Source organism: Cygnus atratus, chromosome 1 (genome assembly GCF_013377495.2).
Source record: "Cygnus atratus isolate AKBS03 ecotype Queensland, Australia chromosome 1, CAtr_DNAZoo_HiC_assembly, whole genome shotgun sequence".
NCBI lineage: Eukaryota > Metazoa > Chordata > Aves > Anseriformes > Anatidae > Cygnus > Cygnus atratus.
Genome location: NC_066362.1, coordinates 188265063 through 188280060, shown reverse-complemented (window position 1 = coordinate 188280060; position 14998 = coordinate 188265063). Strand labels below are relative to the sequence as shown.

The 14998-nt window shown below is 36.9% G+C and overlaps 1 protein-coding gene across 4 annotated transcripts in view; it reads left to right on the top strand.

Moving 5' to 3' along the window:
* Positions 1-14998, top strand: part of NUP58 (nucleoporin 58) — a 37065-nt gene that overhangs the window by 1914 nt on the left and 20153 nt on the right. For 2 of the 4 annotated variants that reach the window (XM_035542448.2, XM_035542450.2), the window contains exons 2-11: positions 2194-2333; positions 3720-3758; positions 4924-5076; positions 6114-6248; positions 6967-7077; positions 9916-9940; positions 10397-10462; positions 11177-11351; positions 12671-12750; positions 13048-13166. In XM_035542448.2, coding sequence (XP_035398341.1) covers positions 2194-2333; positions 3720-3758; positions 4924-5076; positions 6114-6248; positions 6967-7077; positions 9916-9940; positions 10397-10462; positions 11177-11351; positions 12671-12750; positions 13048-13166 — 1043 coding nt within the window. The remainder of the gene's footprint in view (positions 1-2193; positions 2334-3719; positions 3759-4923; positions 5077-6113; positions 6249-6966; positions 7078-9915; positions 9941-10396; positions 10463-11176; positions 11352-12670; positions 12751-13047; positions 13167-14998) is intronic. The other 2 variants (XM_035542451.2, XM_035542449.2) reach the window with 1 other exon arrangement.

Here is a 14998-nt window from a genome sequence, read left to right as displayed (position 1 = left end):
TCAGGGCTATTGGTCAAGGAGTGTCACAGAGGAACAGGCCTTTTCACTGCTGGATGGTTTGTAAAAGAATCTTGAGCATCCCTGCAGGATGGTTTGCTGGAGAATGTGTTTCAGACAGTAAGAAGAAGCTGGGTCCCTTCTCAGCTGAGGCAGCGTTGCCAGGTGTTGGAAGAAGGGGGCTTTGCTCTTTAGTCCAAGCATGAGTATTATTAGTCAGTGTGGCCAGTCAGTTTATATTCTGATGGCATAAAGCCTATATGGTGTGGCAGCCTATGTAATTCCTGCATTAAGCCAATAGCAGTTGAGGTATTTACGGTCTTTCTTGTTTATCACAATTCTCTATAGCATGCTTTAGCCAGGTGAAGTGCTTTGTTCTAGCTCTGATGTTAGAGTTAAGACTTAAGTGAGCTGAACTCCTCATCCTTCCAGCTGTAGGGAGTAAACAGTACCCTGGTCTGTGCTTTCTCATACTGCCATTGGTTTACTTCTACATTTTGGCATATTTACTTTTTTGTTGTTGTTTGTTTGTTTTGTCCCATAGTATTGAATTGCATATTTTGGGCCTTAGCTTTCTTCTGCTGTAATGCTGAAATGTGAAAAAAGTTAATCAAAAATCACCTTTGTCTGTACTGGGAAAAGATGAGAAACAAGCTCTCAACTAGCGAAAGAAGCATCATGTTGTGTATATATATAAGGTGATAAGCAATTAGGTCATGCTGCAGCAGTTTGGTATGCTGAAATTCTGAGAGTAAAGCAAGGTGAAGTGCTTTGGCTCCTATGGAGTTGGACAGTTAGTTGGTTTTTGTCCTTCTGAACTTCTTGGTGTCTGTTTCCTGAATTATTTACCTTTAAGGGTCACTCAACACCCAGATTTTGAATTTTTACCAACTTTTACTGGACTTGCCTGGTTGCCAGGGTGTAGATATTGCCAACTTTTACTGTAGAAGCCTATGATAGCCTTCTTTTTCTTAAAGATCAGCTCTTGTGATTAATTTGTTACGCAGAGGAGCTGCATTCATAAAGAAAGAAAAGAGGGAACAATGAGATAATATTGAACATCTGAAACCTCAAGTAGTTTGTAACAACTGTTATGTTGAAGCCTAAATTATGTTTTATTTCAGTGCTACTGCTGTAGTATATACAAAATATCTAAATTCAAGAAATCTTCTCTAGCTTCCCAAGAGGTTCAAAATGGAAGCCAGAAGTTAGTACAAATAAATTATTCACCTCATCTTTCATCAGTCTAAGAATTAAAATTTTTAAATCTTAGACACATCTGGCTCTTGGTACCTGTGATTTCACAGGTTACAGATAATTCTGATTACTGTATTCCCCCACATGTTTTGTGCAATAACTTAGTGTATTCTCTGCAAAACATGGCTTGTCCTGTAATTCCCATGAAGCTTCCATAATGGGTAGTTACCCAAAATTTAAAAAAGAAAAAAAAAAAAAACCACAACTGTTAATTTTCCTTGTGATTGCTGAACTCTGAGTTTCTCCTCTTTCTTTCCCCTCTCTTCCCCTTAATCTGTGCAAATGGTTCTGGAAGTTTATTTCACTGGTTGGATTGGATTGCACAGTGTATTGTCAGAAAAGAAAGTGTGCAGAACGTAGGTATGGATTGCCTGTTGTTTGCATGTGTGGAAAAGGAGAGCATTGTGGTTAGAAAATTAATTCTTCCCTCTGTGTTTTTTGGTGGGAAGACAGGCCCAAGTTGTGCTGTTGATGTGATCGGATGTTTGTCTATGTGCTTATGGCTTCAGGGTGAGGTAGCTTTGGTTGACGTCTCTGGACAGAGGTATCAAACTGGGCTTCCAGTTGCTTTGAAAGGATGTTCCTGCAGGTTTATCATCTTTGGGCTGGCTCTAGCATTTGTCCTCCACTTCCAGTAGTTCAGGGGAAATAGTAGGAAACTAAGAGAAAAGTTTTTGGCTGGCTTATCAGGATGTGTCAGGCAGGTGGCAAGGAGTTCAACAGATGGTGTCAGCATCATGGAAGCAGTAGAAGCTAGGTAGCTGTAGAAGAAGGAGGGAGGTGGATTACTCTTTGGTGACAGTGAGCTCTGACTCTGTCCTGCTCTGCTATGTTCTGACTGTTCAGGGCAATGGTGGTGTGGGAAAGAAATAGAAATAAGGGGGGTTGGATTTTTTCGTTTAAAAAATAATTAATGCTAACGGTCTTATTCTGTAATAGCTCCACAGGTGGACTTAATTTTGGAACTCTGGGTTCTTCCACCGCTACAGCAACTACGTCAGCTCCGTCAGTGGGCTTTGGGAGTGGACTCTTTGGATCAAAGCCAACCACTGGCTTTACGCTAGGAGGCACCAGTACAGGTAGAAAAAGTTCTTGTACAGCAAAAATTTGAGTCAACAGTGAAGAAATGTACCATATATATACCACACGTTTTGTACATGTACCACATGAATATTACTTATGGCACACAGAATATTACTTATGGCACAGAATGCCACACTCAGAATATTACTTATGTCATTTTATGGTGTTTTTTTAAAGTCTTCACAGAATGGTTTGTTAATTGAGAAGGTTAAAAGGTTGTTAATTGAGAAGTATGCAGCACCAATGCTGCATAAACACAAATGCAGTTGCCAGAAAATTGTATCTGAGCGTATGTGTAAATTGTGCCACAATTTGAATCTGGTATTTTCTGGAAACACCTCTTTATCCAGAATACTTAAAATTATGATTTAAAATTGAACTGTAATTTTGATATGAAAAATACTTAAAACCATTGTGAAATTGTTAATGTTTGCAGTCTTGCAGTTGCAAGTTGTTTTTTTATGTTAGCAATATAGAGAAATTTTATTGATTCTTTTTCCTTAGGTCTGTAGTTCAGATGCAGAAATTCTTACAGAAATTATAGAAATTCTCTAGTTATAGATGCAGAAATTCTTACAGAAGTCTTAAGAATTGGAGTATAAAATAATGAACCTCTTCAGACTTGAGTTATTTTTCTGCTATCGTGCATACATAACTTAATGAATTTTATTTTAGCTCCAATTTATTTGGAGAAAATTGTATTTTTTTTCTACTTCTGCATGAACAGATAGATTGGTTCTTAGAAATTCCCTTATTAGAAATAATAAGGAATAATTATTTTAATAATCATTATTACTGTGTTTGTCTATGTTAGGGTGATTTCTGTCTTGATTCTGTCTTTTGAACTTTTAATCACTTTTTTAAAATCTGAAATGGCGTAGCACTGTTCAAAACTGTCTCTTTAAATTACAAGTGGGGTAAAAACCCTGAGCCAAGACACAACACTTTACAAAAGCTTGCTCCCCATAATCTTCTTCATCATTCTGTAAATCTGTTTTGTGTCAGTGTTACGTACAGCCATATGGCTAAAAAAAAAAAAAAAACTTGATAGAATTATCGGTCTCCATAGTTTTGTTTACTTTCATTTGTTTGAAATTTAAAACAACTTGGTGTGCTTCTATGTTAACGTCAGCTTCGCTCTTAACACATTCTCATAAAGAAAAGTTTGTTTTTTTAAAAGGCAGTTATGCTTTGTTGTATGCTGCTGGTGCTCACAAATAGTAGTTTCTGTTATGGTTTTTCTGCTTTCAAGATAATATGTAAAAGTTTGTATAATAGTCTACATCTGTTACGTTATTTCCATGTTTTGGTTCATGTTTGTTATTAGGATAACCGCTCTGTGGTTCTCAGTTACTGTTCTTACTCTGTTTTCTTTATTAAAGCAGGAACAGCAACGACCATTGCTACAGCACTGACGCTAGGTAAGGACCTAATTTGAATGTTAATGAATATAGGGGAAAGCAAGCCAGACTAGAGCTAAAGGATTATTCTATTCCTGCACAACAGTAAGAGTGGTCACAGTGAAAAGCTAGACTTGTGTTTGTCCCCTCATCAGTGTCATCCTTCAGCAGAGAAGTGGAATCCATTATCAAAGAATTCTTCATACAGAGCTTCTTGTTCTTACGAACTTTGAGTGAACAGATCTGCTTGTTAATTCCCTCTAGCAGAAGGGTAAAGAGTTGAACTGGGAAGGGACATGAGGAATACATTACTCTTGTTTCTCTGGTGTGGCTTTAATCGCTGTTTTTCAGCTGTCATGAGAATTACAGAAATATGTGGGTGTTTTCAGATAATTTTTTTTGGAAACATCAGAACTGACCTTGAATTTGAACAACCAAAATTATTGTGGGGTGAGAGAGGGAAGGAGGAGGGGACATGGGGGTACTGCTACCAGACAGACTGGTGTCCAAGCACTTTGGAAACCATGTTGTGAATAAGTAGGGAAAAATGGTATTGGTTAAAGAAGCGAATGAAATGGGTAGGAGAAGGAAGAGCAGCTGACCCAGAACTTGATGTGTAATCATATGTGGCAGTCAGTACTATGCAGGCAAATGTCAATTCTTTTGAGTAGCTGAATGAAATGTCACTGAAAACAGACACAGAGCAGTTATTGAGAATACAATGTTTTTATTATCCCTGTTATTCTGGTTTGTGTATCACACTTTTCTTTGAATACAGCTTCCAGAACAGAAGATGTATTCTTACCATGAAATTAGCAGGAAGTAGAAGCTTTATTTGCCTTTCTTTGTAAGTGTTCAAAAGCAAAATCTGAGGAAGTAACATCTTAATATAATTTTCTTGTTTATAAATTGAAGGGGTATGTGCATTCCTGCTGGCTTGCACATTACGTCTATCTGTGTTCCAAAATTAAAGCCTCTTGGATTATTCAGAATATTGGAGGAAACATAACTTTGCAATTAACGTCAACTTTGAAATTTATCTGAAGGTGCTGTGGAAATATTTTATTGCCTGCAAGTGATCTTGCCTGCTGGGGTGCCTGTGGCAATTAAACGGGGATAGCTTAGAAGATGAGATTGGATATTTTGAGACCGAATACTCAAACAGTGATTTTTGGGTTTCTTTTAGGCACACCTGCTACCACATCAGCAGCTACCACAGGCTTTAGTTTAGGTTTCAACAAACCTGCAGGTTCAGCCACACCGTTTGCTTTATCTATTACTTCTACCTCAGCGGGTGGCCTGTCGCTATCATCTGCTCTTACATCGACTCCCGCAGCAGGTAGGAAAATGTTGTTTGTCTTTAACAGTATAACTTTATTGTAAAATTGTGCTATGCTCTGTTTTATTCTAGCATTTGCATAATGCTAGAACCTTCAGTAAGAAGGTTCATTGGACTTTACTAGTTCTAAGTTGGGTAGCCCAATACAGACCTCTATTTTATATAAGGGGCAGTACACCTTGTAATTTAGGCAGCATGTAATCAAAGTTGTTAGAAGGGTAGCAATAGTTGATTTGTCACATAAAACCATCATCTTAATTATTGTTAACCCCACTGAATGTTGAAAGTTTCCTACTTACACAGCTGAAAAGTTGCATCTACCTGTTGTAGACAGCATGAAATAGTTAACTAGTTAGAATAAATGAGATTTTTTTTCTAGCTCTTATGATGGCAAGTGTTTGCCAGTACACTTTACTTAGCTGAACTGCAACATATGTGATAATTAAGAGTGGAGTTCATTTTTCTTAATGTTGGGAGACTGCATTTCAGCCCAGTCGTTTGTCTTCTGTGCTCTGTCACTCTATGCCTTTGGTCCTTCTCTACTTTATTCCCCTCTATTATATTCTCTACTTTATTCCCCTCTATTCTGCCAAAAGCTGTGATACTTAATTACGGCAGAAGACTCGAACTACCTATAAGAAGTTTTTTATTTGCCTTGTGTGAAATACTTTAATGCTTAACATAAAACATTAACATTTCAGCATTCGAAGATTAAAAAGTCAATCACACTTGTTAGATCCATTATTTTGTAAAATAAATCCTGTGCCAGGTTCTAGATTCTCTAGTATTCTGCGGGGCTCTCAGAAGTTTGCTATAGTTGCAGGTAGACTTGGACTAATCAAGATTGCAGTAATATGGCACAAAATGACTTGCAGTTTGAAAGTCTCTAGTGGTTTTTGGAAATTGCAGGGGAAAAAAGTCTGAGTTTATTATTTAGTCACAATGAAGATGCTGTTCACACATTTCAGTTATTTCAGATTGTCTGTGGATGTATTTGAACGCAGCGTCTGCATGAAGCTGGTTTGTTTTCTCTGCAGGTACTACTGGCTTTACCTTAAATTTGGGTGGTACAACTGCTCCAACTACAACTGCTTCCACAGGCCTCTCCTTAGGAGGAGCCCTAGCAGGTTTAGGAGGGTCGCTCTTCCAGAATACAAGCACAGCAGCAACAGGTGAACATTTTTTTTTTTTTTCCCCTTCTATCTTAAAAAGTTGAAATTCAATGCTTGATTGTATTAAGTTATAAGGTAAGATTTACTTTTATATAAATCTTAATACTGTGAAAGTTATTCTTGTTTTACAGTTTGGAACAGACTGGAATATACAATAAAAATGAAAACTGAAGTCATTGTTGTCCCTCGTTCTTAAATTTGCTTGTACTTTGATTTGCTTGGGTTCTAATTTTAAAAAGTTTTGTTGTGATAATTGACTCAAGGAAGTTGATTGTAAACAGGAGAGGGCAACATTGTATAAGTATCTACTTTAGCTGTGGAGAAGTTAAGACTTATTTTGCTGGCTTTTTATCTGAATAAAATTTTTAACCATTAGTGTTGTCATTTCAATTATTTACTGACTTTCTGTCTTTAATTCTAGAGGAAAAATTAATGTGTTGTAGTCTTGGTAACATGCTGCTCTTAAACTGCAAATGAAACAAAGATACTTAAAATGATGATGACTAAGTTGGCTATCTAGTTATCAAATAATGTGAAGCAATTACATAAAATACTTTCACAGAGTTGTGTGGAACTTGATACAATCTATTTTGCATATTTTAATCCAAATGTAGTAAATGAACTGAAATTGCGAACAAGGTAATCTTTGGGTTTAGCTTAAAATAATTTGTAATTATCAGCATTTTAAATGCAAAAAATCTGTTTGTGTTTCTTGCAGGGCTTGGGCAGAATGCCTTGAGCTTGACTCTGGGGACGACTGCGGCTCCTTCAAGTACTGCTAACGAAGGTCTTGGTGGCATTGATTTTAGTAGTTCTTCAGACAAAAAAAGTAAGTTTGTTTAAAAATGTTTATAGCTGGTAATGCATGCCATAATTTGTTACTGACAAAATTATCAGAGTACTACAGAAGAGACACTACTTCACTGTTAGGGATGTGGAATTAAAGCTATCAATTTAAACTGCTTTATTTTACGAAGTTTCTCACTTAATTTCATTCTTGAATGTTGTACTTGCATAGAAGAACAAAACTTTGCTTGCAAACACGATGTCTTGTGAATTTATTTACTTTAAAATAAGTATAATCAAGTATCATACTTAGGAACTGTGGACCTAAACCCTGGTTTCTGGCCTTCCAGGCATAAAAGACTCTTATGGCTGGCTGTTCACTGGAAAGCTGTGGTAGATTTCCTAACAGCTGTGTCAAATGGCCACTAGAGGGGGAATTAGAGCTATGCTGAAGAAATATACTGCAAATACAAAAAGTACTTGTTTGGAAATAGCGTTCTTAAGTCGTAACAGTTAAACTGATGAGGTGGGTTTTCTTGTTTACTTTTTTTTCCCCTTCAAAAGCCATAGAATGAAGAATAACAGGTAAAAAAAATGATATTTTTAAAGCTCTATTTCTGGTAGTGGGTACTGATACCTGGTACATTCCATCAGGTTGTTAAAACCAGTTATTAAAACCTACCTATGTGGTATCTCTGAAATACTTAACAGAATATTGAACATAGACAGATGAGCACTTACTAATTTACCTTGGTTTTATACATCCAGAGTGATCTTAACTAAAGCTGATTATAAAATGTGCAGTTTCTCTGGGGAATCAAAACTGTTCATTTAATCTCTTGGTTTCATTCAGGAGCCAAATTTGAAATGAGGTATTCCAATAACTAAAAGAAAAGGAAATATCGAAACTATATGCAGAAGAGATGACATATTGACTGCCCAAACTGGAGTATTCTGCATGATGTGGATTTTTTTTGGATATTACTGCTGCAACTGATGAAAAAGCTTTGAGTTCTAGGCTCTCAATGTGAGGGGTTCCATTACCATGGCATTAGGATTGCACAACACTTCCATGATGTACAAGTATCTTAAAGTGAAGCCTAGAGAACCCAAGCCTACTTCAGTCTGACATCGCTTAGCATTGTTTTGCCCAGCTCTTAGTTTGTAATTCCAAATGAGTTAAGTACCTGAATTCCCTCTGTGTTGCAAAGTGGAACTGGGAGTGGGGGACTACTGCTGTCAGGATAAGGAGCAAAGGGATCCCTTAGCAAAGCAACGGGAAGTGCTAAAGGGGACTGTTTCAGAGTTTTCACTTTTCAGAATTTAGGAATTATTTAGGAGTGTTTCTCATAGTGGATAGCATTGACTAAGTCCTACCTGTGCACTACTATTCAGTTGTGACAGTACAATTGTTTGTGCAACTGTGGGGACTGGTGGTAAGGTATGATGGTGATGATTTTGTGGCTTTTATTTATTTTTTCTTTATGAAGATAAGGAAGGAGGAGATGTGGCTATTTAAAAAGAAAAAAAAGTGCTTATGAAATTGCTGCCCTTAGAAGGTCCAGGACAGATAGGCACTGTCATCTTTATGCTGCCTTCTGGAATTAGTTATAAAGGGTTTTTTTCTTGAGACCGAGTGCCTAGTATTTCTTTGCTTCCTGCAGAGCAATATTTTAATTATTGTATAACAGTTTTCCTCATGTTATTAAAAACCAGGGCAGTTTCTCAAAAAGTAGCAAGGTCTAATTTCAAAACTCTTTCACCTTTTAGATACTGTTCAGGTGGTATGCAGCAAAAAAAAAAAATAAAAAAAATGACTGGGAGAGAAAGCAAAGTAAATTTAGTCCTAATTCTGGCCTCTATCAGTTCTGGTCTTGTTTTTCCATTTTTGTGCAGTTGATCTTTGGTAATTGCTTTTATTGGGGGTGAGGGTGGTCGTTGTTTGGTGTGGTTTTTGTTTGCTAAAGGTATATAGAATGGATGCGTGAGTGTGGGTTCTGGTACTGGCTGACAGCCTGCAGACAACTTAAGCGGTTCTTGCTTCTCAAACAAACAGCTTTGCCTGGCAGGAACACTGGCTTGGGCAGCCTAAATTGGTTGTGGTGCTAGCATCACCTTCAGCTACCTTCTAGCTTGTTGGCACTGAGAGGAAGTAAAGATTTGAATGGCATCCAGCTGAAAAAGCCCATTTCTTGGTCTGAGCATTCTTCCTAGCAGACTGCTACAGTACAGTTACTGCTCCTGGCCACAACTAGAAATAGCCTATATATATGATACTGGATTCAGCTCCTCTTCGTTGCTCAAGAGAGGTATTTGGTATCTTGGATCCATCTTCTCATCCAGATACACAGATGTCTAGTTTGAACTGTGTAGATGGTAAGTAAGCAGTAACATCCTCAGTTCTCTAAAACCTCACTTATTCCTGGACAACATGCAATAGCAGAATTTTTAAGGAAGTCCAGTGAACAAACCTCAATTGGCTTTTTATGTGAGAAGGGGCTGCTGGTGCAGAATTCAAAACACTTCAGTGTTCTGTGGGTGCAGGTTTGAGTAAGCTACGGTTGTGTAAGCAGGGACAGATTTCTTATGCAACTGCAATTGTTCATGCATTTGTAGCGATTGGTGCAGGGACATAAGATGCTTGACGTTACTTTTTGTGCCAAGAAATTAGCACCTGACCTGGTGAATCATTGTTCTTGAAAATATAATTGTCTGTGAAGGGAGAATAAATTAAAATCTTTCTTTTATGGCTAACCTAGTGTCTTCCTTTTAATAAGAGAAATCAAGGAGAGTGCACTCATTAGTTTTTCCTTAAAATCTCATTAAAGTTGTTTTGTCAGTTCCTCAAATCTTTATTTCTGACCTACAATTTTTTTTCTAGGTGACAAAACAGGAACAAGACCAGAGTAAGTGTTCAGATTATCTTTGTATTCGGTATCTTACTAAGTTTAGTTGTTTTCTGACATACTGGCCTTTTCTACTACTTTGCAGTTGGAAAAGCCTTACTTGTAAATAACCAATTTTTGCAGTATGGGTCCTTTAGTAATGATGGTTCATCATTTTAAACATTGCAATTTTCCTATCAAATGCGATACCTGCTGCTCATCTGGCTTTTGCTATTGACTAATTGCATGGTTTGAAAAACTGTTTCTGCAATATGTGTGCAATACTCGTACCACAGGATCGGACATTGGCATAGTCTGACTATGCATTAATTGAAATCCTTCCTAGTTGCAGGGTACATACAACAGGTGTAAAAGTGTGTAATCAGTCACACGAAAGTGTTCATGATACTTAATAATCACGTAAAAAAATGCTTGCCATTTTCAAAGCACTCTGTAAATATGCATTGTCTCTTGCAGAGATAGCAAAGCACTAAAGGATGAAAATCTACCTCCAGTAATCTGTCAAGATGTAGAAAATCTGCAGTAAGTAGTGCTTTATTTATTATAGTTGCATAGCTGAAGTATTGTGTTTTGTTACGTAACAAAAACACTTTACTGCAGGCTGCTTGCAGGATAATTTACTAGCCCAAGGCTGTCGCATTAATATTGGGATCAGAGTAGGTGGATAATTGTAGCAGCTGAAGTCTTAGGCTGTCCTTTTCAGACTTGCTTTTAAATAGCATTTCCACAAACAGCTGTGCCCAGTAAATATGCTTCTAGAAGCTGATCCTGCTCTCCCTGTAAGCCTGTTGTACATGCATAATAAATATTGAATCTTATTTGCATATGCATTGTGGATCTCGCATGGAGTTGAGAGAACTACAAAACAGCCTCACTGAAGCAGGAAGGAGGCCGGTTGTAGACTAGTCAGTCTGTACATCACTGTATTGGTGAATTCAATGTGATAATTGCTTTACATGGATAGATGTTATATATTAAAAAATATATGTAGCTTAGTTTCTCAGAGTACAGCATGACATGTTTATACAATTGCTATTGAAGTCTTGGTGGTTTTTGCTGTTTTCTACGGTGTTAGCATGCTAGCTAAACAACAATTTTACTATTCAGTACTAGATTTTGGAAAAACTAAAATTCCTTTGTTCCTATTTAAATAATGTAAGTGGGGTAAACACTTGGGTATTTCAGGTTCAATATATTGTGTTTCTTTTCCTACCACTCCCTTTTTCCCTTCTCCAGGAAATTTGTGAAAGAACAAAAACAAGTTCAGGAAGAAATTAGTAGAATGTCATCTAAAGCAATGCTTAAAGTACAGGAAGACATTAAAGCTCTGAAACAACTTCTCTCTGTAGTTGCCAGTGGATTACAGAGAAACACTCTTAATATTGACAAGCTGAAAATGGAAACTGCACAGGTATAACTTAATAAAACTTCGTTATGTAGAATTTGCATGTTTATTTTGTGTAGGATAAATACCTTTATTTATCAGACAAGTTAGCACATTGAAACCATATGGTATCCAAACTAAAATGGTTGTAAACAAAGTGAAAAGCTTAATCCATTCTGATCTGCCCGAAATTATCGGAGGAGACAAATCATTGCTGCCGATGTTTTCAGAGAAGTACGACAGCATAAAGACACCTATCTTGAGGAAAGCGTCCTTTATGTTGCCTATGCAATGGAGGGAATATATACCCCCTCTAGTTCCATTTCAGTTGCATATGCAGCTGCCAGTGAAGATCAGTTTGTAACCACATGATGGACGCTGGAGCAGTAGAGATGCAAGGATATTTTCTTCTGTTGACTACTGAAGAAAAATTAAAAACTCAGGGACCAAAGTATCTAACTGTATCGAGTGTTTTTTTAGTGAAGGAGTCACAGCTCTGTTTAGCAGTCTGCATTTTAACTGTCACCAGTTTGAGCTCAAATTAAGTTCTGAAGTTAAGATCTTGTCACTTTTTCTTTCATCTGGCATGTCAAGACTGTTTACTTTATAAATCAGAGTATTTTATTATCAAGTAAAAAAATTGATGCTCCTTATATCTTGAAAGGAAATACTCTAGTTATATTTGGGCAATTATTTTCTATGAAAGCAAGAAGTTGTTAGTGATATTCTTGCATTTCCTTAAACAATGCAATTGAGAATAGTGACAGAACCAGGCATTGAGAAAGGAGTAATGATGGTTATTGGAAAGTATTAAACAGAGTCTGCTGTAATTACCATGCTTAGAAAGATCCTTTCCGTAGAAAAGGGCACTTTTTTTAAAAAAAAAAAAAAAAAAAAAAAAAACATTTTGCATTTAAAAAGTTTTTTCTTTTAGATGTGTTACTTCCTTGCATTTGACTGTTCTTTTTCCGTAGTCCTTAATAAATGTAACAGGATTTCTGAAGTACAATAGAAATTAAATCTTACCTGTGACAGTCCCTGCCCATGGCAGAGGTTGTATCTTTAAAGGTCCCTTCCAACCCAAAACCATTCTGTGCTCTTCTAAGAGTTCAGCATACTTTCAGAGTGTACCATTATTAGTTCTTTGTCCAAACCTCTTCTGGTATTTGCAGTTCTTTAACTTTCTGCAAGAGTAGAAAGAAATTTGAAGAATTTCTGGTCAGATTCTATCGTATTTTTTCGTCATATAAAATGTTTTCGTCCTGTGTTTAAGTTAACAGTAGAATTGTAGCTATTTTTCAGCACTTCATTCAGTACCTTACGTTTTATTAATTTTCCTTATTTAGGAGCTGAAGAATGCAGAAATAGCATTAAGAACACAGAAAACTCCTCCTGGTCTCCAGCATGAAAATACAGCTCCAGCAGAGTGAGTTATTGTTATTTGTAAAAGTAGTCAATAATATAACTTCGTAAGTTGATTTATTTCTGCTTCTTGTAATGTTTGTACCAGATGCTTCACAGAATCAGTGTTTTATTTCTACGCTTATCTTATACCACAGACTTGAGAAATACAGTCCACATTCTTTTTACTTGTTGAAGAATGTCATAAAATATATACCTGCTGCAAGTAGCAAAATGGAAATTGGCAGCGAATGTTTTTTTCTTTAAATAGTAGCAAATTAATGAAATGGTATGATTAAACTTCACTGTTTTATTCATCTAGCTACTTCAGAATCTTGGTAGAGCAGTTTGAAGTACAACTGCAGCAATACAGGCAACAAATAGAAGAACTGGAAAATCATCTTGCTACTCAAGCAAACAATTCACACATAACTCCACAAGGTGAATGTTTAAATTTTAATGGTTCATAGACAAAAATTAAGAAGCCTTATCTATAAGAAAGACTTTGCAATTAATCTCTTTGTTACTGTTTTTCCTTATTCAATGTACAGAAGCAAGTGTTCAGATAGATTCTTCAGTTGTTCTATGTCATGATTTTGGATGTAACCTTTAATTCATAAAGGTTCTGGAGCTGTTTAAGATGGATCCAGTTCCTGAGGTGCAATCTGTATGCTTGGTTTGTGTTTGGAAACTTTGGATGTCCAGGAGTAGAAATCAGAACTTCTAAACCTCTGAAAGCTAGGAAGTAAAGAGGCATGGTATGTTTTTACACTCATGTTCTGACTTCTGTTCTTTTACAAGGATGGTTGCTGAATCTTTTCTAGACTTAGCTAAGGCACTTGTGTGGGAACTGGGAATGAAAGTTAAGGACTCTTAATAGAGCCAGGACACATCTGAGACATTACTTTGAAAATTCTTAAACTCTGATTTTTTTTGGGCTCCCCTTTCTTGCAGCATCTGTGCAATCCATCTACATTTTCCTTACTTATGTTCCTAATAAGCTCATAAACATCAGAGAGCTCCATACTCCAGTCTTTCATTGTCTCAGCTCACGATTGCTTGGTCTGTTGAGTCTGTTCTGCTTCGAGACCACTGTTACTTCTTCTGTCTTTGTGTAGTGTTCTTAGGTGTTTATGTATAATGAGAACCTATTTTCCTTTCATCTTGGTTTCTGCCTGCCTTTCTTTCTCCATCCCCATGAATGAGACTTCTGTGTCTACCTGCTGTTTTAAGGCGAAGTCTTCATGCGGCAGAGATGCTTCTCTGTGGAAAATACTAAAGTGCCTTCACCATTGCAGAGGAGTACTTTTCCCTTCAACTCTTGAGAAAATTTTTTTTGCTGCCATCATTTTATCTTGGGAGAATCTCTTGTCAGAGATCTCTCTTTGGTTTGTTACCCTCCTGTGATCATAGGAATTTTCATCTTTTGGGTCATTTTAGGTACAGGTCCTGTGATAAGTAGTGATTTCAAGTGCACATTTTTTTGTGCCAAGTCATTCTTGACCATCTTGCCATTATAGGATGGTGCTTAGGCTCTGGACCTTGTATGTCAAAAATGAGAGAACTATAGCATCCTTGTGGTCATCTCTTCTTTCCACATGACATCACTGTGCAGAGTATGAGAGGGTTGCCTTCACAGATTTTCATCAGCTTTTTCAGCAGTGTCTTGCTGCAATTTAAAGTTCCTTTGCTTGTGTGGGCAAGGATCAGTCAACTGTACCAGTGTACCTAGACTGTCAACAAATCTAGTCAGCACTGTATTGCATACGTAGCCAGTTTACCTTTAGCATACGGAGAAAAACTCATAAATTATGACCCAGAATGTCTTGACTTTTGAAATGCCTTGAGTTCCATATCAATAAATTGCTTTCAGCCTCTTCTGGGAACTTGAGGCCAGTCTTCCTAGGTATGACTGGCTCCACATCCCTGCAGGATGACATGAGGTTTATTCCTTTTTCAGAAAGAAATGCAACTTATAATGAAAAAAATGCTCAATGGAGAGGCAAACATTTTCAGTTCTTAAATCGTCTCACCTTCAAGAACTTGATGGCTACTCTTTGCATTTCAGTGACTTACATGCCTCCTTCAGAGGAAATGAAGCTCATCTAATTGCATTGAAAGACCACTTCAGTGCTTTTCTATACTCTGTTTTGGCAAATTGTTTCAGTGCTTCTTTTAGAAAAGGTTTTTTTTTTTTTTTTTTGGTCAGCAGCCCACCTCATTTTGCCCAAACCTTTGAGATTTCCTCTTAAATCGTAAAGTTTTGTATTAGT